The sequence below is a fragment of the Nansenia antarctica genome (assembly GCF_963989245.1).
Source record: "Nansenia antarctica genome assembly, contig: SCAFFOLD_333, whole genome shotgun sequence".
Lineage (NCBI taxonomy): Eukaryota > Metazoa > Chordata > Actinopteri > Argentiniformes > Microstomatidae > Nansenia > Nansenia antarctica.
Genome location: NW_027663049.1, coordinates 32,464 through 60,000, shown reverse-complemented (window position 1 = coordinate 60,000; position 27,537 = coordinate 32,464). Strand labels below are relative to the sequence as shown.

The window sequence follows — 27,537 nt, the reverse complement described above, 5'->3', positions numbered from 1 at the left end:
GACAGGAGGGGACAGAACAGGACAGAACAGGACAGGACAGGACAGGACAGGACGGGACAGGAGGGGACAGGACAGGACAGGAGAGGACAGGGGGGGACAGGACAGGACAGGAGGGGACAGGACAAGACAGGACAGGACAGGAAGGGACAGGAGAGGACAGGAGGGGACAGGACAGGACAGGACAGGACAAGACAGGACAGGACAGGACAGGAGGGGGCAGGAGGGGACAGAACAGGACAGGACAGGAGGGGACAGGACAGGACAGGGGGGGAGAGGACAGGACAGGACAGGAGAGGACAGGAGGGGACAGGACAGGACAGGAGAGGACAGGAGGGGACAGGACAGGACAGGGGGGGACAGGACAGGACAGGGGGGGACAGGACAGGACAGGAGGGGACAGGAGAGGACAGGACAGGACAGGAGGGGACAGGACAGGAGGGGACAGGACAGGACAGGACAGGACAGGACAGAACAGGACAGGACAGGACAGGACAGGACAGGAGGGGACAGGACAGGACAGAACAGGACAGAACAGGACAGGACAGGACAGGACAGGAGGGGACAGGACAGGACAGGAGAGGACAGGGGGGGACAGGACAGGACAGGACAGGACAGGACAGGAGGGGACAGGACAGGACAGGAGGGGACAGGAGGGGACAGGACAGGAGAGGACAGGAGGGGACAGGACAGGACAGGACAGGAAGGGACAGGAGAGGACAGGAGGGGACAGGACAGGACAGGACAGGACAGGAGGGGACAGGAGAGGACAGGAGGGGACAGAACAGGACAGGACAGGAGGGGACAGGACAGGACAGGGGGGAGAGGACAGGACAGGACAGGAGGGGACAGGACAGGACAGGAGGGGACAGGACAGGACAGGACAGGAGGGGACAGGACAGGACAGGACAGGAGAGGACAGGAGGGGACAGGACAGGACAGGGGGGGACAGGACAGGACAGGAGAGGACAGGAGGGGACAGGACAGGAGAGGACAGGAGGGGACAGGACAGGACAGAACAGGACAGGACAGGAGGGGACAGGACAGGACAGAACAGGACAGGACAGGAGGGGACAGGACAGGACAGGACAGGGGGGGAGAGGACAGGACAGGACAGGAGGGGACAGGACAGGACAGAACAGGACAGGACAGGAGGGGACAGGAGAGGACAGGAGGGGACAGGACAGGACAGGAGGGGACAGGACAGGTCATTGTGGCACATATTATTCATTATATCATTACTCATTATAATGATTGTGTGTGTGTGTGTGTGTGTGTGTGTGTGTGTGTGTGCGTGTGCGTGTGCGTGTGTGTGCGTGCGTGCGTGTGCGTGTGTGCGTGTGTGTGTGTAGCAGCGTAGGTAAGGCCGTCCCTCCGCCCGTGGCTCCTTCCCAGTCAGCTGACTGTGACATCATCACCTGTGACATCATCACCTGTGACATCACCTGTGACATCATCACCTCCCTGGAGGAAGCCCCGCCCCCTGCCTTGACAGAGGCCCCGCCCCCCCCTCCCCCAGCCCCTCCCTCCTCTGTGGCCTCCCCCCCTCCCCCTCCTCCCCCTCCCCCTGCAGCCCCGCCCCTGGCCTCCTCCTCCCCCCCTCCCCCCCCCTCCCCCTCCTCCCCCTCCTCCGCCCCCCCAGCCTACAGCCACGCTGGAGACAGGTGAGTGGACACACACACACACACACACACACACCTGCTTAACACACACACACATGGTTAACACACACACACACCTGCTTAACACACACACACACACACATGGTTAACACACACACACCTGCTTAACACACACACACACACACACACACACACCTGGTTAACACACACACACCTGCTTAACACACACACACACCTGCTTAACACACACACACACCTGCTTAACACACACACACACACCTGCTTAACACACACACACACACGCATGGTTAACACACACACACACACCTGGTTAACACACACACACACACACCTGCTTAACACACACACACACACCTGGTTAACACACACACACACCTGGTTAACACACACACACACCTGCTTAACACACACACACACACACCTGCTTAACACACACACACACACACACCTGGTTAACACACACACACCTGCTTAACACACACACCTGCTTAACACACACACACACACACCTGCTTAACACACACACACACACACACACCTGGTTAACACACACACACACACACACACACAACACACCTGATCAACTCCCTTTTCTTCTGCTGAAAGCGTGTGTATATTGGAGGAATATGACATGTATATGTCAGTATGCTGCTTAGCAGTTGTAACCAGTGAAGTAGTTTACCGCTCTGGAGTTACAGTGCTAGCTAGCGACTAGCCTCATAACTGACGCCTAGCTTGAGCTATGGGGATAGCTAGCTACTAGCCTCATAACTGACGCCTAGCTTGAGCTATGGGGATAGCTAGCTACTAGCCTCATAACTGACGCCTAGCTTGAGCTATGGGGATAGCTAGCTACTAGCCTCATAACTGACGCCTAGCTTGAACTATGGGGCTATCTAGCTGGCTACTTGACAAACCAAACCAAACTGCTCCATAAACCCATGGGCTTGCCAGCTTCGAGTAGCTAAATCATACGCGATGAATGCGTTTGTGTTACAGGAGGCCAGTCAGTCGTTTTGCATTGAAACAGTGTTCCAACTGACGCTTAAGGCTGAACTCGTTCCCATAGCAACGCAGGTGTTAAGGCTGACTCGTTCCCATAGCAACGCAGGTGTTAAGGCTGACTCGTTCCCATAGCAACGCAGGTGTTAAGGCTGACACGTTCCCATAGCAACGCAGGTGTTAAGGCTGACTCGTTCCCATAGCAACGCAGGTGTTAAGGCTGACACGTTCCCATAGCAACGCAGGTGTTAAGGCTGACTCGTTCCCATAGCAACGCAGGTGTTAAGGCTGACTCGTTCCCATAGCAACGCAGCTCTTAAGGCTGACACGTTCCCATAGCAATGCAGGTGTTAAGGCTGACTCGTTCCCATCGCAACGCAGCTCTTGAGTCAAGCTTAGCCAGGGGGGAAGGAGGCTAACTTTCTAACCTCAAAATAAGTCAGTCTTAATAATTGTTATGCAAATGCATAACATGTGTGTGTGTGTGTGTGTGTGTTACAGTGTCTGAGGAGAACAGCTTCCCTCCTCCTTCACCTCCACCGCCCTCGGCTGGCCACGCCCCCCTCCCTCCACCCACCAATGAGGGCCTGGAGCTGCCAGCCCCGCCCCCTCCCCCAGGGGAGGATGTGGACGCAGGTAAAGGGGGTGGAGCTTCCTGTCTGTCTGTCTGCCTGTCTGTCTGTCTGTCTATCTGTCTGTCTGCCTGTCTGTCTATCTGTCTATCTGTCTGCCTGTCTGTCTGTCTGCCTGTCTGTCTATCTGTCTGCCTGTCTGTCTGTCTGTCTGTCTGACTGTCTGTCTATCTGTCTGCCTGTCTGTCTCTGTGTCTGCCTGCCTGTCTGTCTGCCTGTCTGTCTGTCTATCTGTCTATCTGTCTGCCTGTCTGTCTGTCTGTCTGTCTATCTGTCTGCCTGTCTGTCTGTCTATCTGTCTATCTGTCTGTCTGGATGCCTGTCTATCTGTCTATCTGTCTATCTGTCTGCCTGTCTGTCTCTGTGTCTGCCTGTCTGTCTGTCTGTCTGCCTGTCTGTCTGCCTGCCTGTCTGTCTGTCTGTCTGTCTGTCTGTCTGCCTGTCTAACCTGTGCGCGTGTGTGCTTGTGTGTGTGCGTGTGCGTGTGTGCGTGTGTGTGTGTGTGTGTGTGCGTGTGCGTGTGTGCGTGTGTGTGTGTGTGTGTGTGTGCAGCCCTGCAGCCCCGGAGGTCTAGGGGGCGTCGCCCCCCCAGCGCTCGCTCCATGTCCCTCAGGCCACGCCCCCTCTCCCTGAGGGCCCGCCCCCTCTACACGCGCTCCCTCTTCCTGCCCACCCTCCAATCACGTAAGGTCCTGGGGCCACGCCCCTCCGCCCGGCCCCCTGCCCAGCTCTCGTCCAATGGGAGCCCCAGTAGAACATGTGACCTAGCCAGGAAGTTAGCTGTAGCATGTTAGCATACGTAACACGTTCTAATGCTTTGGTCCTCATGTCGGGATCTGATGTTATGATCTGACTTTTTTTTCTCTCCCTGTCTCCCCCCCCTCTCTCTCTCTCTCTGTCTCTGTCTCTGTCTCTCTCTGTCTCTCTCTGTCTCTCTCTCTCTGTCTCTCTCTCTCTGTCTCTCTCTGTCTCTCTCTCTGTCTCTCTGTCTCTCCCTCTCTCTCTCTCTGTCCCTGTCTCTATCCCCCCCCTCCCCCTCCTTTTTAAAAATGTGAATACATTTCAGCGTTGTTGAAAATCAACGACACATCGCTAGTCAACTAACACAGCTTGTTTTGTGATCCTGCTTACAATGTAAAGTAGTGTTCTAGTTAACTAGGTAACAATGTAAAGTAGTGTTCTAGTTAACTAGGTAACAATGTAAACTAGTGTTCTAGTTAACTAGGTAGCAGTGGGGATTACTCACCCAATCCATTGCGTTGTTGCAGTATTTTGGCTTGACTAGCGAGTTTGTGTCGTGATTCTCAACAACGTTGAAACGTAGTTCCGTGTTTCAAAGGAAAAGTATGAACGTTTTGATTGGTTGTTGACATGCGGACCAGATGACCAGACTGTGTCACATATCTCCCTGGATTAGTAGCAGTTGTTTATGACGTTGGTGTCAATAATACTATTAGCATTAGCTCTTATATTAACATCTGTATTGATATCAATATTAGCATTAGCATTAGGTCTTAGTACTCTAGTCCTGGATATGAAGTCTTACGGTGCTATCTCTCTGCTCACCTGTCAGTCATGATCCCCCCTCCCCCTCCATACCCCCCCCCCCTGGCCCCCGGCAGCCCCCCGACCCCCCTCAGCCCCCTCTCCTGCCTCCTGGCCCTCCCAGGTTCCCAGCCCCCCCTCACCTGCCTCCCAGCCAGCCTGGAACACCTGGGTGAGTAGTCTGTGTGGTTGTAATACTCTTCCTGACCAGGGGGGGCAGTAGAGGACAGTCTGTGTGGGTGTAATACCCCTACTGGCCAGAGGGGGCAGTAGAGGGCAGTCTGTGTGGTTGTAATACTCCTCCTGACCAGGGGGGGGCAGTAGAGGACAGTCTGTGTGGGTGTAATACCCCTCCTGGCCAGGGGGGCAGTAGAGGACAGTCTGTGTGGGTGTAATACTCCCCCAGACCAGAGGGGGCAGTAGAGGACAGTCTGTGTGGTTGTAATACCCCTCCAGACCAGAGGGGGCAGTAGAGGACAGTCTGTGTGGTTGTAATACCCCTCCAGAACAGAGGGGGCAGTAGAGGACAGTCTGTGTGGGTGTAATACCCCTCCTGGCCAGGGGGGCAGTAGAGGACAGTCTGTGTGGGTGTAATACTCCCCCAGACCAGAGGGGGCAGTAGAGGACAGTCTGTGTGGGTGTAATACTCCTCCAGACCAGAGGGGACAGTAGAGGGCAGTCTGTGTGGGTGTAATACTTCTCCAGACCAGAGGGGGAGAAGGTGAGTGCTGCTGTCGCTGCTGCTGCTGCTGAGCTCTCTCTGTCTCTGACTGAAATGACGACTTCCGGTCGGTCGGTCGGTGGGTTGGTTGGTTGTCACGAGAGACCAGATGTGATCATGTGATCCGGGAAGTCTGATTATTCTGATTATTCTGCCCAATCCCGTTAGACCTGGAGATCCCAGCCCCGCCCCCTCCACCGCTATTGGACATGGCGGGGGGGTTCGATGACATCATGCCCCCCCTCCCTCCCCCGGTGGATTACGACACCTCCGCCCCGCCGGACTTCTTAGAGAAAGGTAACACACACACACACACACTCACGTTACCACGGTTACCGCGTAGTTACAAATAGGTACCGCGTAGTTACCACGGTTACCGTGCCACATTGACATTTGTGACACGTTCTAATGCTTTGGTCCTCATGTCGGGATCTGATGTAATGATCTGACTTTTCTTTTGGAAAATGTAAAGTAGTGTTGTAGTTAACTAGGTAACAATGTAAAGTAGTGTTCTAGTTAACTAGGTAACAATGTAAAGTAGTGTTGTAGTTAACTAGGTAACAATGTAAAGTAGTGTTCTAGTTAACTAGGTAACAATGTAAAGTAGTGTTCTAGTTAACTAGGTAACAATGTAAAGTAGTGTTCTAGTTAACTAGGTAACAATGTAAAGTAGTGTTGTAGTTAACTAGGTAACAATGTAAAGTAGTGTTCTAGTTAACTAGGTAACAATGTAAAGTAGTGTTCTAGTTAACTAGGTAACAATGTAAAGTAGTGTTGTAGTTAACTAGGTAACAATGTAAAGTAGTGTTGTAGTTAACTAGGTAACAATGTAAAGTAGTGTTCTAGTTAACTAGGTAACAATGTAAAGTAGTGTTGTAGTTAACTAGGTAACAATGTAAAGTAGTGTTGTAGTTAACTAGGTAACAATGTAAAGTAGTGTTCTAGTTAACTAGGTAACAATGTAAAGTAGTGTTCTAGTTAACTAGGTAACAATGTAAAGTAGTGTTGTAGTTAACTAGGTAACAATGTAAAGTAGTGTTCTAGTTAACTAGGTAACAATGTAAAGTAGTGTTGTAGTTAACTAGGTAACAATGTAAAGTAGTGTTGTAGTTAACTAGGTAACAATGTAAAGTAGTGTTCTAGTTAACTAGGTAACAATGTAAAGTAGTGTTGTAGTTAACTAGGTAACAATGTAAAGTAGTGTTGTAGTTAAACTAGGTAACAATGTAAAGTAGTGTTGTAGTTAACTAGGTAACAATGTAAAGTAGTGTTGTAGTTAACTAGGTAACAATGTAAAGTAGTGTTCTAGTTAACTAGGTAACAATGTAAAGTAGTGTTGTAGTTAACTAGGTAACAATGTAAAGTAGTGTTCTAGTTAACTAGGTAACAATGTAAAGTAGTGTTCTAGTTAACTAGGTAACAATGTAAAGTAGTGTTGTAGTTAACTAGGTAACAATGTAAAGTAGTGTTGTAGTTAACTAGGTAACAATGTAAAGTAGTGTTCTAGTTAACTAGGTAACAATGTAAAGTAGTGTTGTAGTTAACTAGGTAACAATGTAAAGTAGTGTTCTAGTTAACTAGGTAACAATGTAAAGTAGTGTTGTAGTTAACTAGGTAACAATGTAAAGTAGTGTTGTAGTTAACTAGGTAACAATGTAAAGTAGTGTTGTAGTTAAACTAGGTAACAATGTAAAGTAGTGTTGTAGTTAACTAGGTAACAATGTAAAGTAGTGTTGTAGTTAACTAGGTAACAATGTAAAGTAGTGTTCTAGTTAACTAGGTAACAATGTAAAGTAGTGTTGTAGTTAACTAGGTAACAATGTAAAGTAGTGTTCTAGTTAACTAGGTAACAATGTAAAGTAGTGTTCTAGTTAACTAGGTAACAATGTAAAGTAGTGTTGTAGTTAACTAGGTAACAATGTAAAGTAGTGTTGTAGTTAACTAGGTAACAATGTAAAGTAGTGTTGTAGTTAACTAGGTAACAATGTAAAGTAGTGTTCTAGTTAACTAGGTAACAATGTAAAGTAGTGTTGTAGTTAACTAGGTAACAATGTAAAGTAGTGTTGTAGTTAACTAGGTAACAATGTAAAGTAGTGTTCTAGTTAACTAGGTAACAATGTAAAGTAGTGTTGTAGTTAACTAGGTAACAATGTAAAGTAGTGTTGTAGTTAACTAGGTAACAATGTAAAGTAGTGTTCTAGTTAACTAGGTAACAATGTAAAGTAGTGTTCTAGTTAACTAGGTAACAATGTAAAGTAGTGTTGTAGTTAACTAGGTAACAATGTAAAGTAGTGTTCTAGTTAACTAGGTAACAATGTAAAGTAGTGTTGTAGTTAACTAGGTAACAATGTAAAGTAGTGTTGTAGTTAACTAGGTAACAATGTAAAGTAGTGTTCTAGTTAACTAGGTAACAATGTAAAGTAGTGTTCTAGTTAACTAGGTAACAATGTAAAGTAGTGTTGTAGTTAACTAGGTAACAATGTAAAGTAGTGTTGTAGTTAACTAGGTAACAATGTAAAGTAGTGTTCTAGTTAACTAGGTAACAATGTAAAGTAGTGTTCTAGTTAACTAGGTAACAATGTAAAGTAGTGTTGTAGTTAACTAGGTAACAATGTAAAGTAGTGTTGTAGTTAACTAGGTAACAATGTAAAGTAGTGTTGTAGTTAACTAGGTAACAATGTAAAGTAGTGTTGTAGTTAACTAGGTAACAATGTAAAGTAGTGTTCTAGTTAACTAGGTAACAATGTAAAGTAGTGTTGTAGTTAACTAGGTAACAATGTAAAGTAGTGTTGTAGTTAACTAGGTAACAATGTAAAGTAGTGTTGTAGTTAACTAGGTAACAATGTAAAGTAGTGTTCTAGTTAACTAGGTAACAATGTAAAGTAGTGTTGTAGTTAACTAGGTAACAATGTAAAGTAGTGTTCTAGTTAACTAGGTAACAATGTAAAGTAGTGTTGTAGTTAACTAGGTAACAATGTAAAGTAGTGTTGTAGTTAACTAGGTAACAATGTAAAGTAGTGTTGTAGTTAACTAGGTAACAATGTAAAGTAGTGTTCTAGTTAACTAGGTAACAATGTAAAGTAGTGTTGTAGTTAACTAGGTAACAATGTAAAGTAGTGTTGTAGTTAACTAGGTAACAATGTAAAGTAGTGTTGTAGTTAACTAGGTAACAATGTAAAGTAGTGTTGTAGTTAACTAGGTAACAATGTAAAGTACCGTATTTTCCGGACTATAAGTCGCACCCGAGTATAAGTCGCAGCAGGCAAAAAATGGGTCATGAAGAGGAAAAAACCACATATAAGTCGCACTGGACTATAAGTCGCATGGTTCAAGGGAACGGGCTTGGCGGAATCAGCGGGGAAAGAAGACCCTGTTGAGCTTGACTCTAGTCTGGCACTGTGAAGAGACATGAGAGGATTTGTAAGCCCAGGAAGGACATAATTCACGTTAAAACTTCTTCTGAAAGGTTAGAAATACTTAAATTATCGAGTGTAAAGCCAGGGCTAGCTAGCGCGTTGCTAACGAAGGTTAGCAAAATGGCGTCGCGGGAGCAAGCAAACAGGATGGAACAGCCTCTGAAAGGTAATAAATGACTTTAATATCGTGTATAACGTTCATAATAGCGTGTATAACGTTCATAATATAGTGCTTAATGTCCACATTGTCGAGTGTAACGACTATTTATCGTGTATAAGGCCATGACAAAGATAGCTTGGTGAAAAACGGAAGTAGTTAGGATGAAGGGCGGCCTACAAACAATGCAACATTGAACAGCCTCTGAAAGGTAATAAATGACTTTAATATCGTGTATAACGTTCATAATATCGTGTATAAGGTCCATAATATCATGTTTAATGTCCACATTGTCGTGTTTAATGTCCACATTGTCGAGTATAATGGCTATTCTATCGCGTATGTGGCGCTAGCGGAAGTAGCAAAATAGCCTCGTGGGGGTAACTTAGCAACATAGAACAGTCTCTGGAAGGAATAAATGACTTTAATATCGTTTATAACGTCCATAACATTGTGTATAAGGTCCATAACATCATGTTTAATGTCCACATTGTCGTGTTTAATGTCCACATTGTCAAGTATAATGGCTATTCTATCGTGTATGAGGCGCTAGCGGAAGTTACTCCTTGGTTCATGTCAGTCAGAGATTACCGTATGTCAGTTCATGTCAGTCAGAGATTATGAATTATTGATATATAAGTCGCACCTGACTATAAGTCGCAGGACCAGCCAAAGTATGAAAAAAACCGCGACTTATAGTCCGGAAAATACGGTAGTGTTCTAGTTAACTAGGTAACAATGTAAAGTAGTGTTCTAGTTAACTAGGTAACAATGTAAAGTAGTGTTGTAGTTAACTAGGTAACAATGTAAAGTAGTGTTGTAGTTAACTAGGTAACAATGTAAAGTAGTGTTGTAGTTAACTAGGTAACAATGTAAAGTAGTGTTGTAGTTAACTAGGTAACAATGTAAAGTAGTGTTCTAGTTAACTAGGTAACAATGTAAAGTAGTGTTCTAGTTAACTAGGTAACAATGTAAAGTAGTGTTGTAGTTAACTAGGTAACAATGTAAAGTAGTGTTCTAGTTAACTAGGTAACAATGTAAAGTAGTGTTCTAGTTAACTAGGTAACAATGTAAAGTAGTGTTGTAGTTAACTAGGTAACAATGTAAAGTAGTGTTGTAGTTAACTAGGTAACAATGTAAAGTAGTGTTGTAGTTAACTAGGTAACAATGTAAAGTAGTGTTGTAGTTAACTAGGTAACAATGTAAAGTAGTGTTCTGGTTAACTAGGTAACAATGTAAAGTAGTGTTCTAGTTAACTAGGTAACAATGTAAAGTAGTGTTCTAGTTAACTAGGTAACAATGTAAAGTAGTGTTGTAGTTAACTAGGTAACAATGTAAAGTAGTGTTGTAGTTAACTAGGTAACAATGTAAAGTAGTGTTGTAGTTAACTAGGTAACAATGTAAAGTAGTGTTGTAGTTAACTAGGTAACAATGTAAAGTAGTGTTCTAGTTAACTAGGTAACAATGTAAAGTAGTGTTCTAGTTAACTAGGTAACAATGTAAAGTAGTGTTGTAGTTAACTAGGTAACAATGTAAAGTAGTGTTGTAGTTAACTAGGTAACAATGTAAAGTAGTGTTGTAGTTAACTAGGTAACAATGTAAAGTAGTGTTCTAGTTAACTAGGTAACAATGTAAAGTAGTGTTCTAGTTAACTAGGTAACAATGTAAAGTAGTGTTGTAGTTAACTAGGTAACAATGTAAAGTAGTGTTCTAGTTAACTAGGTAACAATGTAAAGTAGTGTTGTAGTTAACTAGGTAACAATGTAAAGTAGTGTTGTAGTTAACTAGGTAACAATGTAAAGTAGTGTTGTAGTTAACTAGGTAACAATGTAAAGTAGTGTTGTAGTTAACTAGGTAACAATGTAAAGTAGTGTTCTGGTTAACTAGGTAACAATGTAAAGTAGTGTTCTAGTTAACTAGGTAACAATGTAAAGTAGTGTTCTAGTTAACTAGGTAACAATGTAAAGTAGTGTTGTAGTTAACTAGGTAACAATGTAAAGTAATGTTCTAGTTAACTAGGTAACAATGTAAAGTAGTGTTGTAGTTAACTAGGTAACAATGTAAAGTAGTGTTGTAGTTAACTAGGTAACAATGTAAAGTAGTGTTCTAGTTAACTAGGTAACAATGTAAAGTAGTGTTGTAGGTAACAATGTAAAGTAGTGTTCTAGTTAACTAGGTAACAATGTAAAGTAGTGTTATAGTTAACTAGGTAACAATGTAAAGTAGTGTTATAGTTAACTAGGTAACAATGTAAAGTAGTGTTCTAGTTAACTAGGTAACAATGTAAAGTAGTGTTCTAGTTAACTAGGTAACAATGTAAAGTAGTGTTCTAGTTAACTAGGTAACAATGTAAAGTAGTGTTGTAGTTAACTAGGTAACAATGTAAAGTAGTGTTCTAGTTAACTAGGTAACAATGTAAAGTAGTGTTGTAGTTAACTAGGTAACAATGTAAAGTAGTGTTGTAGTTAACTAGGTAACAATGTAAAGTAGTGTTGTAGTTAACTAGGTAACAATGTAAAGTAGTGTTCTAGTTAACTAGGTAACAATGTAAAGTAGTGTTGTAGTTAACTAGGTAACAATGTAAAGTAGTGTTGTAGTTAACTAGGTAACAATGTAAAGTAGTGTTGTAGTTAACTAGGTAACAATGTAAAGTAGTGTTGTAGTTAACTAGGTAACAATGTAAAGTAGTGTTCTAGTTAACTAGGTAACAATGTAAAGTAGTGTTCTAGTTAACTAGGTAACAATGTAAAGTAGTGTTGTAGTTAACTAGGTAACAATGTAAAGTAGTGTTGTAGTTAACTAGGTAACAATGTAAAGTAGTGTTGTAGTTAACTAGGTAACAATGTAAAGTAGTGTTGTAGTTAACTAGGTAACAATGTAAAGTAGTGTTCTAGTTAACTAGGTAACAATGTAAAGTAGTGTTCTAGTTAACTAGGTAACAATGTAAAGTAGTGTTCTAGTTAACTAGGTAACAATGTAAAGTAGTGTTGTAGTTAACTAGGTAACAATGTAAAGTAGTGTTCTAGTTAACTAGGTAACAATGTAAAGTAGTGTTCTAGTTAACTAGGTAACAATGTAAAGTAGTGTTGTAGTTAACTAGGTAACAATGTAAAGTAGTGTTGTAGTTAACTAGGTAACAATGTAAAGTAGTGTTGTAGTTAACTAGGTAACAATGTAAAGTAGTGTTGTAGTTAACTAGGTAACAATGTAAAGTAGTGTTCTGGTTAACTAGGTAACAATGTAAAGTAGTGTTCTAGTTAACTAGGTAACAATGTAAAGTAGTGTTCTAGTTAACTAGGTAACAATGTAAAGTAGTGTTGTAGTTAACTAGGTAACAATGTAAAGTAGTGTTGTAGTTAACTAGGTAACAATGTAAAGTAGTGTTGTAGTTAACTAGGTAACAATGTAAAGTAGTGTTGTAGTTAACTAGGTAACAATGTAAAGTAGTGTTCTAGTTAACTAGGTAACAATGTAAAGTAGTGTTCTAGTTAACTAGGTAACAATGTAAAGTAGTGTTGTAGTTAACTAGGTAACAATGTAAAGTAGTGTTGTAGTTAACTAGGTAACAATGTAAAGTAGTGTTGTAGTTAACTAGGTAACAATGTAAAGTAGTGTTGTAGTTAACTAGGTAACAATGTAAAGTAGTGTTCTAGTTAACTAGGTAACAATGTAAAGTAGTGTTCTAGTTAACTAGGTAACAATGTAAAGTAGTGTTGTAGTTAACTAGGTAACAATGTAAAGTAGTGTTCTAGTTAACTAGGTAACAATGTAAAGTAGTGTTCTAGTTAACTAGGTAACAATGTAAAGTAGTGTTGTAGTTAACTAGGTAACAATGTAAAGTAGTGTTGTAGTTAACTAGGTAACAATGTAAAGTAGTGTTGTAGTTAACTAGGTAACAATGTAAAGTAGTGTTGTAGTTAACTAGGTAACAATGTAAAGTAGTGTTCTGGTTAACTAGGTAACAATGTAAAGTAGTGTTCTAGTTAACTAGGTAACAATGTAAAGTAGTGTTCTAGTTAACTAGGTAACAATGTAAAGTAGTGTTGTAGTTAACTAGGTAACAATGTAAAGTAATGTTCTAGTTAACTAGGTAACAATGTAAAGTAGTGTTGTAGTTAACTAGGTAACAATGTAAAGTAGTGTTGTAGTTAACTAGGTAACAATGTAAAGTAGTGTTCTAGTTAACTAGGTAACAATGTAAAGTAGTGTTGTAGGTAACAATGTAAAGTAGTGTTCTAGTTAACTAGGTAACAATGTAAAGTAGTGTTATAGTTAACTAGGTAACAATGTAAAGTAGTGTTATAGTTAACTAGGTAACAATGTAAAGTAGTGTTCTAGTTAACTAGGTAACAATGTAAAGTAGTGTTCTAGTTAACTAGGTAACAATGTAAAGTAGTGTTCTAGTTAACTAGGTAACAATGTAAAGTAGTGTTGTAGTTAACTAGGTAACAATGTAAAGTAGTGTTCTAGTTAACTAGGTAACAATGTAAAGTAGTGTTCTAGTTAACTAGGTAACAATGTAAAATAGTGTTCTAGTTAACTAGGTAACAATGTAAAGTAGTGTTGTAGTTCTTCTTCGGCATATGGGTAGTTGTTTTTCCTCTCCACTCCACCAGGCTCGGGGCCGAGGGGCTACCCTTTTACCACCCCGAAACCTGGTTGAGGGGCTCACCCGGGCTATATTTCTGGACACCCCTCCAGAAGCCACGTCATCGTCTCGTCATCTAATACCGACAGACCATGCATCCCGTTGGGTGGGTGGTACACCGGGCAATCCAGGATAATATGGTCTGCGGTTTGGTCCTCTGCGCCACACTCGCACGACGCATTTGGGGCCAAGCCCCATCTGTGCATTGATGAGCGGAAACGCCCGACGCCGGTCCGGAGACGATTGAGCCTCACCCAGGATAGCCTTGGCAAGTCCATCCCGAGGGGCTCAGCGCCGGCGACTGGGATGTGGTCGCGGAGTTTGGAGGTGTTAGCCTCCCACTCCGCGCGCCACATATAATCCGCCCATCCTGCCACACTGATGTTGAGATCTCTGCATTGCTGCCTGAGATCCTGTGCGGCAGGCACAAATGGGTGTCTCGACTTGAGACGCCGGGAGGGCTCCGCTGTTATAGTGAGCCTATCATGGAGCAGATGGTTATTATGCTCCACGGCCCGGCAGGCGAGACGTGCTGTGGCTCCCATGCGGCGGAGGCCTGCGGGCTGGATGCCTGCTAGGATGGGAAGGTTGTCCACGGGGGTAGGACGCAAGCATCCTGTCACAATGCGCAAGGCTTCGTTTATAGGCGAGTCGATGAGGCGGGTGTGGGCACTGCGACACCATACTGGGGCGCAATATTCACTAGTTGAATAAACGAGGGCTAGGGCTGCCGTGCGCAAGGTCCTTGCGCCGGCGCCCCAGCCCGAGCCAACCAGTCGCCTCATCAACGCCACACGAGCTGTTAACTTCTTGCGCAGTGACTCGAGGTGTCGGCGAAACGTGAGCGTCCTGTCCAATGTCACGCCGTTAGTGTTGTAGTTAACTAGGTAACAATGTAAAGTAGTGTTGTAGTTAACTAGGGTAGCAGTGGGGATTACTCACCCAATCCATTGCGTTGTTGCAGTATTTTGGCTTGACTAGCGAGTTTGTGTTGTGATTCTCAACAACGTTGAAACGTAGTTCCATGTTTCAAAAGAAAAGTCTGAACATTTTGATTGGTTATTGACATGAGGACCAAAACACCAGACTGTGTCACGTTTACACCATTTAGCAACCTGACGCCTTTATCCAAAGCGACTTACAACAAAGTCTACAAAAGCTACCATAGTTACCATGGAGTTACCATAGTTACCATGGAGTTACCATAGTGACCATGGAGTTACCATAGTGACCATGGAGTTACCATAGTTACCATGGAGGTACCATAGTTACCGTGGAGTTACCATAGTTACCGTGGAGATACCATAGTTACCGTGGAGTTACCATGGAGTTACCATGGAGTTACCATAGTGACCATGGAGTTACCATAGTGACCATGGAGTTACCATAGTGACCATGGAGTTACCATAGTTACCAGGGAGTTACCATAGTTACCATGGAGTTACCACGGTTACCCCCTAGGTAGTTAGACAGCAGAGAGGTGTTGGTGTTGTGGTCTGACCGCAGTACCCCGTGTGTCTTAGTGGTGGTGTTGTGGTCTGACCGCAGTACCCCGTGTGTCCTAGTGGTGGTGTTGTGGTCTGACTGCAGTACCCCGTGTGTCCTAGTGGTGGCGCTGTACGACTACGACACAGGGCGGCCGGGGGACCTGGTGTTCCGCCAGGGGCAGGTGATCTACCTGACCAGCAGGGGGCAGGACGGCTGGTGTGAGGGCGCGCTGCACGGACACCACGGCTTCTTCCCTGGAAACTACGTCCACACCACCTGACCCCGCACCTGAGGGGCGGGGCTAGGGGCGGGGTTAGGGGTGGGGTTAGGGATAGGGGTGGGGTTAGGGGCGGGGTTAGGGCTAGGGGTGGGGGTTAGGGGCGGGGTGGGGGTTAGGGGCGGGGTTAGGGCTAGGGGTGGGGCTAGGGGCGGGGATAGGAATAGGGGTGGGGTTAGGGATAGGGGTGGGGTTAGGGGCGGGGTTAGGGGTGGGGGTGGGGCCTAGGGGTGGAGGTGGAGGTGGGGGCTAGGAGGCTAGGGATGGGAGATGGGGGCTAGGGCACTAGGAGACTAGGAGGCTAGAAGACTAGGGGACTAGCAGACTAGTGGACTAGGAGACTAGTGGACTAGGGGGCTAGGAGACTAATGGACTAGGGGGCTAGGAGGCTAGGAGACTAGGGGGCTAGCAGACTAGGGGGCTAGCAGACTAGGGGGCTAGGAGACTAGTAGGCTAGGAGGTTAGGGGACTAGGAGACTAGGAGACTAGGAGGCTAGGGGACTAGGTAGAACACCAGGGGAGGCTGGGGGAGGTAGAACACCAGGGGAGGCTGGGGGAGGTAGAACACCAGGGGAGACTGGGGGAGGTAGAACACCAGGGGAGGCTAGGGGACTAGGTAGAACACCAGGGGAGGCTGGGGGAGGTAGAACACCAGGGGAGGCTGGGGGAGGTAGAACACCAGGGGAGGCTGGGGGAGGTAGAACACCAGGGGAGGCTGGGGGAGGTAGAACACCAGGGGAGGCTGGGGGAGGTAGAACACCAGGGGAGGCTGGGGGAGGTAGAACACCAGGGGAGGCTGGGGGAGGTCGAACTATACTATGCATTGCAATGAGCCTGTCCTCTACCTCCACAGCCTCCCCTGGCCTCTGTTTTCTACCTCCACAGCCTCCCCTCTGCAGTGTTAGTGTCTTACAGTGTTTCTCTATAACTGTGATCATTATCATTCTGAATCAAACTTGCACTGAAATGTGTTAATGTTAACTAGTTAGTTAGTGTTAACTAGTTAGTAAGTTAGTGTTAACTAGTTAGTTAGTGTTAACTAGTTAGTTAGTGTTAGTTAGTTAGTGTTAGTTAGTTAGTGTTAACTAGTTAGTTAGTTAGTTAGTTAGTTAGTGTTAACTAGTTAGTTAGTTATTTTTAACTAGTTAGTTAGTGTTAACTAGTTAGTTAGTTAGTGTTAACTAGTTAGTTAGTTAGTGTTAGTTAGTTAGTGCTAACTAGTTAGTTAGTTAGTGTTAACTAGTTAGGTAGTTAGTGTTAACTAGTTAGTTAGTGTTAGTTAGTGTTAACTAGTTAGTTAGTGTTAGTTAGTTAGTGTTAACTAGTTAGTTAGTGTTAACTAGTTAGTTAGTGTTAACCAGTTAGTAAGGGGCATCTCAGAGTTCTGTTAGAAAATATTTTCAGAGAAAAAACTGAAACTAATATATTTTATATGGCTTCAAACTGAGATAAAGTAATATATGGATGGACATGGAGATGATATTGTATGATGTGACACATGTGTTTTATTTTCCAAATTGATCATATTTCACTGTAGTGACTTAACAGACAGGATAATTGAAGTATGAATATAGAATATATATATATATATATCATTGAGGTATGAAGTGTCTGAGGTTAATGTTGATAGATATGATGTGTTCTGATCTCTTTAGATGAGGAATGTTTCACTGACATCTGTCGTCTTGTTGTTTTATTAAAGTTCTGCTTCCCAAACTCACCTGGAGTCCTGCTGTGTTTACCATGTTATGATGTTATGATGTCATAATAGTGATGTGTCCTGCTGTGTTTACCATGTTATGATGTTATGATGTCATAATAGTGATGTGTCCTGCTGTGTTTACCATGTTATGATGTTATGATGTCATAATAGTGATGTGTCCTGCTGTGTTTACCATGTTATGATGTTATGATGTCTTAATAGTGATGTGTCCTGGGGCCTATTCCACGAAGCTCGATTATCTTCTAATCCGCGATAAAGTTCTAATCGGCGATAATTTTATCTTGCGTTCGGTTCCATCAATGTGGCTCAAATAATTCGCTGTTTGGTTGCTATGCAACATAGCCTCCCGAGTTATTCTGGTCACGAGCAGGCTAAGAGGCTGGCTAAGGTAATGCGTGCGTCAAAAAAGGCTCACAGGCGGAAACTACATCCCGAACGACAGTTCCTCAAGTGTCTTTTAGGAAATATTAGTTCCCACTTCACACGAGATAGATAGATAGATAGATAGTTTGACTGTGTGATAGATAGATAATTTGATAATTTGAAAGTGTGATCGATCGATAGATAGATAGTTTGATTGTGTGATAGATAACCTGATATTTTGAAAGTGTGATAGATAGATAGATCGATAGATAAATAAATTAGAAAGTGTAAAAAATACAATAAAATAAATAGGTATGTCTATTAACTTGCAATGCTTTTGTCACAGCGGTCTGGCTGGCGCAGTGGTTAAGGCAACCAGCTAGAGTTCCTAAGGTTGCGAGTTCGAGACTTGATTTATTTTTTTTATTTTTTTTTTTACATTTAACCGAAGATTTCATGAAAAGGCTTCAAACACCATTGTAATCGTGTCAGTTCTTGTAAATTAGCCTGCACCATAATTGTATAGCCTACATACTTTTTTAGATGAGATTTTAGATTAGATTCAGACAACGAAATGCAGTAAAAAGTGTGTCTGAAGAGGGATTTGAACCACCGATTTAAAATGACGAATAAATACTATGGCAGCGGTCGATACCACTAGGCCATTGTGACGATATGAAGGCTTGTAGCCTGCTGCTGATATCACCACAGTAGTAAATATTAATTTATTAAAATATGAACATATAACAATAACTGGGGCTAGTATGACCTACGCATTTAATCGGTCAGCAATTTCTTGCCAAACCATTTCCCTCGCCTTGTTAATTGCGGCAGTATTGCACTATTTTACATCTTATTTTTCCGTCTTCATAAAGATCAATAATTCGGAATGCTGCGCAAATGTAGGACCCCTGCAGAGTGGAGTATCTTCATTTCGACAGATCGACTCTTCTGGGCTCTTTATGTCTGCGTGCACGCGCCCATATCGAGGATTTCTAAGCCGGTGTTCTGTGAACACTCATGATACAAGCCTAATCCTCGTTCGAGGAATCACCTGAGGCTTGAATTCCAATCCCGAGTTGCCTGATCGCCTGATTTATTTTAATCGGCGATATACTAATCAACATTAGTGGAACGGCCCCCTGGTGTGTTTACCATGTTATGATGTTATGATGTCATAATAGTGATGTCCTGGTGAGTAGTTTTTTTCCCCTTTCCTAACACCAGGGGAGCCACCCCTCCTAAATTTCGTTGTTTGGTACCTGTACTGTAGCAATGACAATAAAGTCCATTCATTCATTCATTCATTCATTAAGACTGGTCTAAGCCTTAGACTAGTCCTATATTCTCATAAACATAGATTAAGACTGGTCTAAGCCTTAGACTAGCTTTATATTCTCATAAACATAGATTAAGACTGGTCTAAGCCTTAGACTACTTTTATATTCTCATAAACATAGATTAGGACTGGTCTAAGCCTTAGACTAGTCTTATATTCTCATAAACATAGATTAAGACTGGTCTAAGCCTTAGACTAGTCTTACATTCTCATACTGGTCTAAACCTTAGACTAGCTTTATATTCTCATAAACATAGATTAGGACTGGTCTAAGCCTTAGACTAGTTTTATATTCTCAGGTTAGACCAGTCTAATTAAGACTGCCTGTTGCATAGAAAATAAGACTGACTTATTTTGAGGTTAGAAAGTTAGCCACCTTCCCCCCTGGCTAAGCTTGACTCAAGAGCTGTGTTACTATGGGATTGGTACGTGTGTGTGTGTGTGTGTGTGTGTGTGTGTGTGTGTGTGTCTGTGTGTGTGTGTCTGTGTCTGTGTCTGTCTCTGTGTCTGTCTCTGTGTCTGAGTCTGTCTGTGTATATATATGTGCGTGTGTGTGTGTGTGTGCGTATGCGTGTCTGTGTGTGTGTGTGCGTGTCTGTGTGTGTGTGTGTGTGTATATATATATGTGTGTGTGTGCGTGTCTGTGTGTCTGTAGGTGTGTGTGTATATGTGTGTGTGTGTGTGTGTTACAACATCAGTAGTTTCCAGCATTGTGTAACATTGTACAACAGGCTGGGGGTCATGGTGACATCATCATGGTGACATCATCAGCTTCCTTCCCCTCCTGGTATCCATGGACACCGTGGACAGGAAACAGGTACTGCAGCAGAGACATGTTGGGCTCAGTGAGTGGACACATCTGGGGTCGGTTGCACCAATCAGAGTGTTGTTGCTAGGTAAAACACCAACATAGAACACCTTTAGGCACTCCAGGTGGTGAGAGTTCCGGAATGTTTTGGCAGTTGGTGAGTAAAGAAGCAGCAGGGCGCAGCAGTTCCAGGGGTCGGTTGCACCACTTCTTACTAAGTACAAACTAACCCTAGTTATAGCGTAAGTATTTACTAAATCAAGATTTAGTCACTACTAAACTTGAATGGGTTGCACCAAGCACACTAGTTATGACGTAGTCCCCCCCTACTCATCCCCCCCTCCTCATCCCCCCCTACTCATCCCCCCCTCCTCATCCCCCCCTACTCATCCCCCCCTACTCATCCCCCCCTCCTCATCCACCCCTCCTCATCCCTCCCTACTCATCCACCCCTCCTCATCCCCCCCTACTCATCCACCCCTCCTCATCCCTCCCTACTCATCCACCCCTCCTCATCCCCCCCTACTCATCCCCCCCTCCTCATCCCCCCCTACTCATCCCCCCCTCCTCATCCACCCCTACTCATCCCCCCCTCCTCATCCACCCCTCCTCATCCCCCCCTCCTCATCCCCCCCTACTCATCCACCCCTCCTCATCCCCCCCTCCTCATCCACCCCTCCTCATCCCCCCCTCCTCATCCAGCCCTCCTCCTCCACCCCTCCTCATCCCCCCCTACTCATCCACCCCTCCTCATCCCTCCCTACTCATCCACCCCTCCTCATCCACCCCTCCTCATCCACCCCTCCTCACCCCCCCCTACTCATCCACCCCTCCTCATCCACCCCTCCTCATCCACCCCTCCTCATCCACCCCTCCTCATCCACTCCTACTCATCCCCCCCTACTCATCCCCCCCCTCCTCATCCACCCCTCCTCATCCACCCCTACTCATCCACCCCTCCTCATCCACTCCTACTCATCCCCCCCTACTCATCCCCCCCTCCTCATCCACCCCTCCTCATCCACCCCTACTCATCCACCCCTCCTCATCCACCCCTCCTCATCCACCCCTCCTCATCCACCCCTCCTCATCCACTCCTACTCATCCCCCCCTACTCATCCCCCCCTCCTCATCCACCCCTCCTCATCCCCCCCTCCTCATCCACTCCTACTCATCCCCCCCTCCTCATCCCCCCCTCCTCATCCCCCCCTCCTCATCCCCCCCTACTCATCCCCCCCTCCTCATCCCCCCCTGCTCATCCACTCCTACTCATCCCCCCCTCCTCATCCCCCCCTCCTCATCCCCCCCTACTCATCCCCCCCTCCTCATCCCCCCCTACTCATCCCCCCCTACTCATCCACCCCTCCTCCTCCACTCCTACTCATCCACTCCTACTCATCCCCCCCTACTCATCCACCCCTCCTCATCCCTCCCTACTCATCCACCCCTACTCATCCACCCCTCCTCATCCCTCCCTCCTCATCCCCCCCTACTCATCCACCCCTCCTCATCCCTCCCTACTCATCCACCCCTCCTCATCCACCCCTCCTCATCCCCCCCTACTCATCCCCCCCTACTCATCCACCCCTACTCATCCCCCCCTCCTCATCCCTCCCTCCTCATCCCCCCCTACTCATCCACCCCTCCTCATCCCTCCCTACTCATCCACCCCTCCTCATCCACCCCTCCTCATCCCCCCCTACTCATCCCCCCCTACTCATCCACCCCTCCTCATCCACCCCTCCTCATCCCCCCTACTCATCCACCCCTCCTCATCCACCCCTCCTCATCCACCCCTCCTCATCCCCCCTACTCATCCACCCCTCCTCATCCCCCACTACTCATCCACCCCTCCTCATCCACCCCTCCTCATCCACCCCTACTCATCCACCCCTCCTCATCCCCCCCTACTCATCCCCCCCTCCTCATCCAGCCCTCCTCATCCCTCCCTCCTCATCCCCCCCTCCTCATCCACCCCTCCTCATCCCCCCCTCCTCATCCCCCCCTCCTCATCCCCCCCTCCTCATCCACCCCTACTCATCCCCCCCTCCTCATCCCCCCCTCCTCATCCCCCCCTACTTATCCACCCCTACTCATCCACCCCTCCTCACCCCCCCCTACTCATCCACCCCTCCTCATCCCCCCCTACTCATCCACCCCTCCTCATCCACCCCTCCTCATCCACCCCTACTCATCCACCCCTCCTCATCCACCCCTACTCATCCCCCCCTACTCATCCACACCTCCTCATCCCCCCTCCTCATCCAGCCCTCCTCCTCCCCCCCTCCTCATCCACTCCTACTCATCCACCCCTACTCATCCACTCCTACTCATCCCCCCCTACTCATCCACCCCTCCTCATCCCCCCCTCCTCATCCACCCCTCCTCATCCACCCCTCCTCATCCCCCCCTCCTCATCCCCCCCTACTCATCCCCCCCTACTCATCCACCCCTACTCATCCACTCCTACTCATCCAGCCCTCCTCATCCCTCCCTACTCATCCACACCTACTCATCCACCCCTACTCATCCAGCCGGACACTGAGGTCCTCCGGCAAGGACCAGACTAAGAACTAAAGGGGACAGAGAGATTCTAGAACGCCCTCCTCCCCCCTGACCTGAGAGACTCTGGAACGCCCTCCTCCCCCCTGACCTGAGAGACTCTGGAACGCCCTCCTCCCCCCTGACCTGAGAGACTCTGGAACGCCCTCCCCCCTGACCTGAGAGACTCTAGAACGCCCTCCTCCCCCCTGACCTGAGAGACTCTGGAACGCCCTCCTCCCCCCTGACCTGAGAGACTCTAGAACGCCCTCCTCCCCCCTGACCTGAGAGACTCTGGAACGCCCTCCTCCCCCCTGACCTGAGAGACTCTGGAACGCCCTCCTCCCCCCTGACCTGAGAGACTCTGGAACGCCCTCCTCCCCCCTGACCTGAGAGACTCTGGAACGCCCTCCTCCCCCCTGACCTGAGAGACTCTGGAACGCCCTCCTCCCCCCTGACCTGAGAGACTCTGGAACGCCCTCCTCCCCCCTGACCTGAGAGACTCTGGAACGCCCTCCTCCCCCCTGACCTGAGAGACTCTGAAACGCCCACCTCCCCCCTGACCTGAGAGACTCTGGAACGCCCTCCCCCCTGACCTGAGAGACTCTGGAACGCCCTCCCCCCTGACCTGAGAGACTCTGGAACGCCCTCCCCCCCCCTGACCTGAGAGACTCTGGAACGCCCTCCTCCCCCCTGACCTGAGAGACTCTGGAACGCCCTCCTCCCCCCTGACCTGAGAGACTCTGAAACGCCCACCTCCCCCCTGACCTGAGAGACTCTGGAACGCCCTCCTCCCCCCTGACCTGAGAGACTCTGAAACGCCCTCCCCCCTGACATGAGAGACTCTGGTGTATGCTATATGTAAAGCACGTATGTAAGAATTGCAGCTGTTGCACTTTGAATTGCAGCTGTTGTATGAAATGTGCTATATAAAGAACCCACCCCACCACTAGCACAGCCCATAGTAGACCCATAGCGCTAGGCTAGCCCATTGTAGCCCCATAGCGCTAGGCTAGCCCATAGTAGCCCCATAGCGCTAGGCTAGCCCATAGTAGCCCCATAGCCCCAGGCTAGCCCATAGTAGCCCCATAGCGCTAGGCTAGCCCATAGTAGCCCCATAGCGCTAGGCTAGCCCATAGTAGCCCCATAGCGCTAGGCTAGCCCATAGTAGCCTCATAGCGCTAGGCTAGCCCATAGTAGCCTCATAGCGCTAGGCTAGCTCATAGTAGCCCCATAGCGCTAGGCTAGCCCATAGTAGCCCCATAGCGCTAGGCTAGCCCATAGTAGCCCCATAGCCCCAGGCTAGCCCATAGTAGCCCCATAGCGCTAGGCTAGCCCATAGTAGCCCCATAGCGCTAGGCTAGCCCATAGTAGCCCCATAGCGCTAGGCTAGCCCATAGTAGCCTCATAGCGCTAGGCTAGCCCATAGTAGCCTCATAGCGCTAGGCTAGCTCATAGTAGCCCCATAGCGCTAGGCTAGCTCATAGTAGCCCCATAGCGCTAGGCTAGCCCATAGTAGGCCCATAGCGCTAGGCTAGCTCATAGTAGCCTCATAGCGCTAGGCTAGCCCATAGTAATAATAATATTTAATAATAATAATAATAATGGATTTCATTTATAAAGCACTTTACATTCCAAGAATCTCAAAGTGCTACAGTCAATAAAAGAAACAAAAACAGCACAACACAATAAAGATCACTAAAAACATCAAAAGCAGAAAGGTTAAAAAGACACTGTGGCATAAAACTAAAGAAAAATAAATAAATACTAATCTGGCTACTGGAACGCTTTGTTAAAAAGAGGAGTCTTAAGTCCGCTCTTAAAAGAGTCGACCGACTGTGGTGCTCTCAGGTGGGCAGGGAGGGCGTTCCACAGTTCGGGGGCGATGGAGCAGAAGGCCCGGTCTCCCATGGAGCGGAGGTGGGTTTTGGTGGGTTTGAGGAGGTTTGCATTTGATGAGCGGAGAGTGCGAGTGGAGAGGCTGTGGGATTTGACCAGGTCCTTGAGGTAAGGGGGTGCGTTGTCGTAAATGCATTTAGCCCATAGTAGCCTCATAGCGCTAGGCTAGCCCATAGTAGCCTCATAGCCCCAGGCTAGCCCATAGTAGGTAGACTCATAGCGCTAGGCTAGCCCATAGTAGCCTCATAGCGCTAGGCTAGCCCATAGTAGTCATCAGATTCCTCTCTATGACATCAGAGCCCTCTCTATGACATCAGAGCCCTCTCTATGACATCAGAGCCCTCTCTATGACATAGCGCCAGCACACCCACGCAACCATTCCTCTGTTCCTTTAAACAGAACAGGGTGGCCATAAACCCTGGAGGCCTGACCCTCAGCCTCATGACCCACCCTCCTCTGATAACACACACTCACACACACTCACACTCACACACACTCACACACACACACACACACACACTCACACTCACACACACACACACACACACACTCACACACACGCTCACACACGCTCACACACGCTCACACTCACACACACACACACACTCACACTCACACACACACACACACACACACTCACACACACACACACACACTCTCTCACACACACACACACTCTCTCACACACACACACTCTCTCACACACACACACTCTCTCACACACACACGCTCACACACACACGCTCACACTCACACACACACTCACACACACACACGCTCACACACACTCACACTCACACACTCACACACACACACAGGTGCAGATCTCACTGAAGTATCAAGAAGGTAAGATACGCTGTGTTGTAATAATGCTACATGCTAATGCTAGCAGTAACTCACTGTTAGTGTGTTTAAGTGTGTTGTTGTGTTTTTGTGTGTTGTGTTATGGTGGTGTGTTGTGGTGTTGTGGTGTTGTGGTGTTGTGTTGGGTTAGGGTTAGCTAAGCTAGTTGGCTAAGCTAGTTGGCTAAGCTTGGTGCCACTCCTGAGTGAGTGGCACTGACCTCCATAAGTGTCTTTGTAGTAGAGTAGTAGAGGGGGTTTTGTGGTGAGGAGCCCAAACTGTTTTATAGAACTGGGCTGGTCTAGTCTGGTTTGGTCTGGTCTGGGTCTGGTCTGGTCTGGTCTGGTCTGGTTTGGTCTGGTCTGGGTCTGGTCTGGTCTGGTCTGGTCTGGGTCTGGTCTGGTCTGGGTCTGGTCTGGTCTGGTCTGGTCTGGTCTGGTCTGGGTCTGGTCTGGTCTGGGTCTGGTCTGGGTCTGGTCTGGTCTGGTCTGGTCTGGTTTGGTCTGGTCTGGGTCTGGTCTGGTCTGGTCTGGGTCTGGGTCTGGGTCTGGTCTAGTCTGGTTTGGTCTGGGCCTGGGTCTGGTCTGGTCTGGTTTGGTCTGGGCTGGTCTGGGCCTTGTCTGGTCTGGTTTGGTCTGGTCTGGTTTGGTCTGGGTCTGGTCTGGTCTGGTCTGGTTTGGTCTGGGTCTGGTCTGGTTTGGTCTGGGCCTGGGTCTGGTCTGGTTTGGTCTGGGCTGGTCTGGGTCTGGTCTGGGCCTGGTCTGGTTTGGTCTGGTCTGGTTTGGTCTGGTCTGGTTTGGTCTGGTCTGGTTTGGTCTGGTCTGGTTTGGTCTGGGTCTGGTCTGGTTTGGTCTTGGCCTGGGTCTGGTCTGGTCTGGTTCTGGTCTGGTTTGGTCTGGTTTGGTCAGAGGCTGGGTCAGGTCTGGTCTGGGTCTGGTCTGGTCTGGTCTGGTCTGGTCTGGGTCTGGTCTGATAACTTCAGTTATCCGGTCTAAAAATGAGGTGCTAGGTCTTAAAAATGAGATCCTGCAAGGAAATCAGTCCGACCACGTCTATTTACGCATCTAATGAATCAAGCTGGAACCAAAAAAATGCCAATTCTCTTCCTGTTTTGTCTATATGGCGGGGGGGTAAACATACAGTGGAACTCCTGACTCGCTGCAGCCTCCCTGCCTCCCACTCAAAGGCACTTTGCACCAGAAACCTTCCTGATTGGCTAAGGCGTTGCTGTCATGTGACCCTGCCAGTGGTAAAGTTCACCGCTCCTGTTTGTGACGTGTCATATAAACGACGTTATATAAACGATGTCATATAAACGACGTTATATAAACGACGTTATACGACCTGATAAATACCTTCACTGCTGCAGTACGGAAACAGTTTGTGGACAAAGAAAGACTTCCCAAGGTGCTTTTGATTTCACAATATTAATGAGAGTGAATTCAGCGGAGTGTGGAGAGTGAATTCAGCGGAGTGTGGAGAGTGAATTCAGCGGAGTGTTGAGAGTGAATTCAGCGGAGTGTTGAGAGTGAATTCAGCGGAGTGTGGTTTAGATTCCATTCAAACAATGTCATGATGGCGTTTATGTGATATGGCACTGATGTGATCTCAGAAAGCTCAGTTGGTAGAGCATGGCGCTAACAATGCTTCGGTCGTAGGTTTGATTCCTGTTGGGATCACAAATCCTGCAATGTATGCACTCATTACAATGTAGTAAGTCACTTTGGACTCTTCTCTCCTCTCCTCTCCTCTTCTCCTCTCCTCTCCTCTCCTCTCCTCTCCTCTCCTCTCCTCTCCTCTCCTCTCCTCTCCTCTCCTCTCCTCTCCTCTCCTCTTCTCCTCTCCTCTCCTCTCCTCTCCTCTCCTCTCCTCTCCTCTCCTCTCCTCTCCTCTCCTCTCCTCTCCTCTCCTCTCCTCTCCTCTCCTCTCCTCTCCTCTCCTCTCCTCTCCTCTCCTCTCCTCTCCTCTCCTCTCCTCTTCTCTTCTCTCCTCTCCTCTCCTCTCCTCTCCTCTCCCTTCCTCCCCTCTCCTCTCCTCTCCTCTCCTCCTCTCCTCTCCTCCTCTCCTCCTCTCCTCTCCTCTCCTCTCCTCTCCTCTCCTCTCCCCTCTCCTCTCCTCTCCTCTCTCCTCTCCTCTCTCCTCTCCTCTCCTCTCCCCTATCCTCTCCCCTCCTCTCCTCTCCTCTCCCCTCCTCTCCTCTCCTCTCTCCTCTCCTCTCCTCTCCTCTCTCCTCTCTCCTCTCCTCCTCTCTCCTCTCCTCTCCTATCCTCTCTCCTCTCCTCTCTCCTCTCCTCCTCTCCTCTCCTCTCCTTTCCTCCCCTCTCCTCTCCTCTTTCCTCTCCTCATCTCCTCTCCTCTCCTCCTTTCCTCTCCTCTCCTCTCCTCTCCTCCTCTCCTCTCCTCTCCTCTCCTCCTCTCCTCTCCTCTCCTCTCCTCTCCTCTCTTCTCTCCTCCTCTCCTCTCCTCTCCTCTCCTCTCCTCTCCTCTCCTCTCCT

The 27,537-nt window shown here is 47.0% G+C and overlaps 1 protein-coding gene across 1 annotated transcript; it reads left to right on the top strand.

Moving 5' to 3' along the window:
- Window positions 1-2,618: 2,618 nt before the first annotated feature.
- On the top strand, window positions 2,619-15,529 carry LOC308152057 (uncharacterized protein; the record flags this gene model as incomplete). Its single annotated transcript, XM_080550700.1, has 6 exons — window positions 2,619-2,646; window positions 3,144-3,278; window positions 3,827-3,958; window positions 4,848-4,991; window positions 5,709-5,837; window positions 15,369-15,529. The coding sequence occupies 6 exons, from the start codon at window positions 2,619-2,621 to the stop codon at window positions 15,527-15,529; spliced, it is 729 nt and encodes a 242-aa protein (XP_080406826.1).
- Window positions 15,530-27,537: the final 12,008 nt, after the last annotated feature.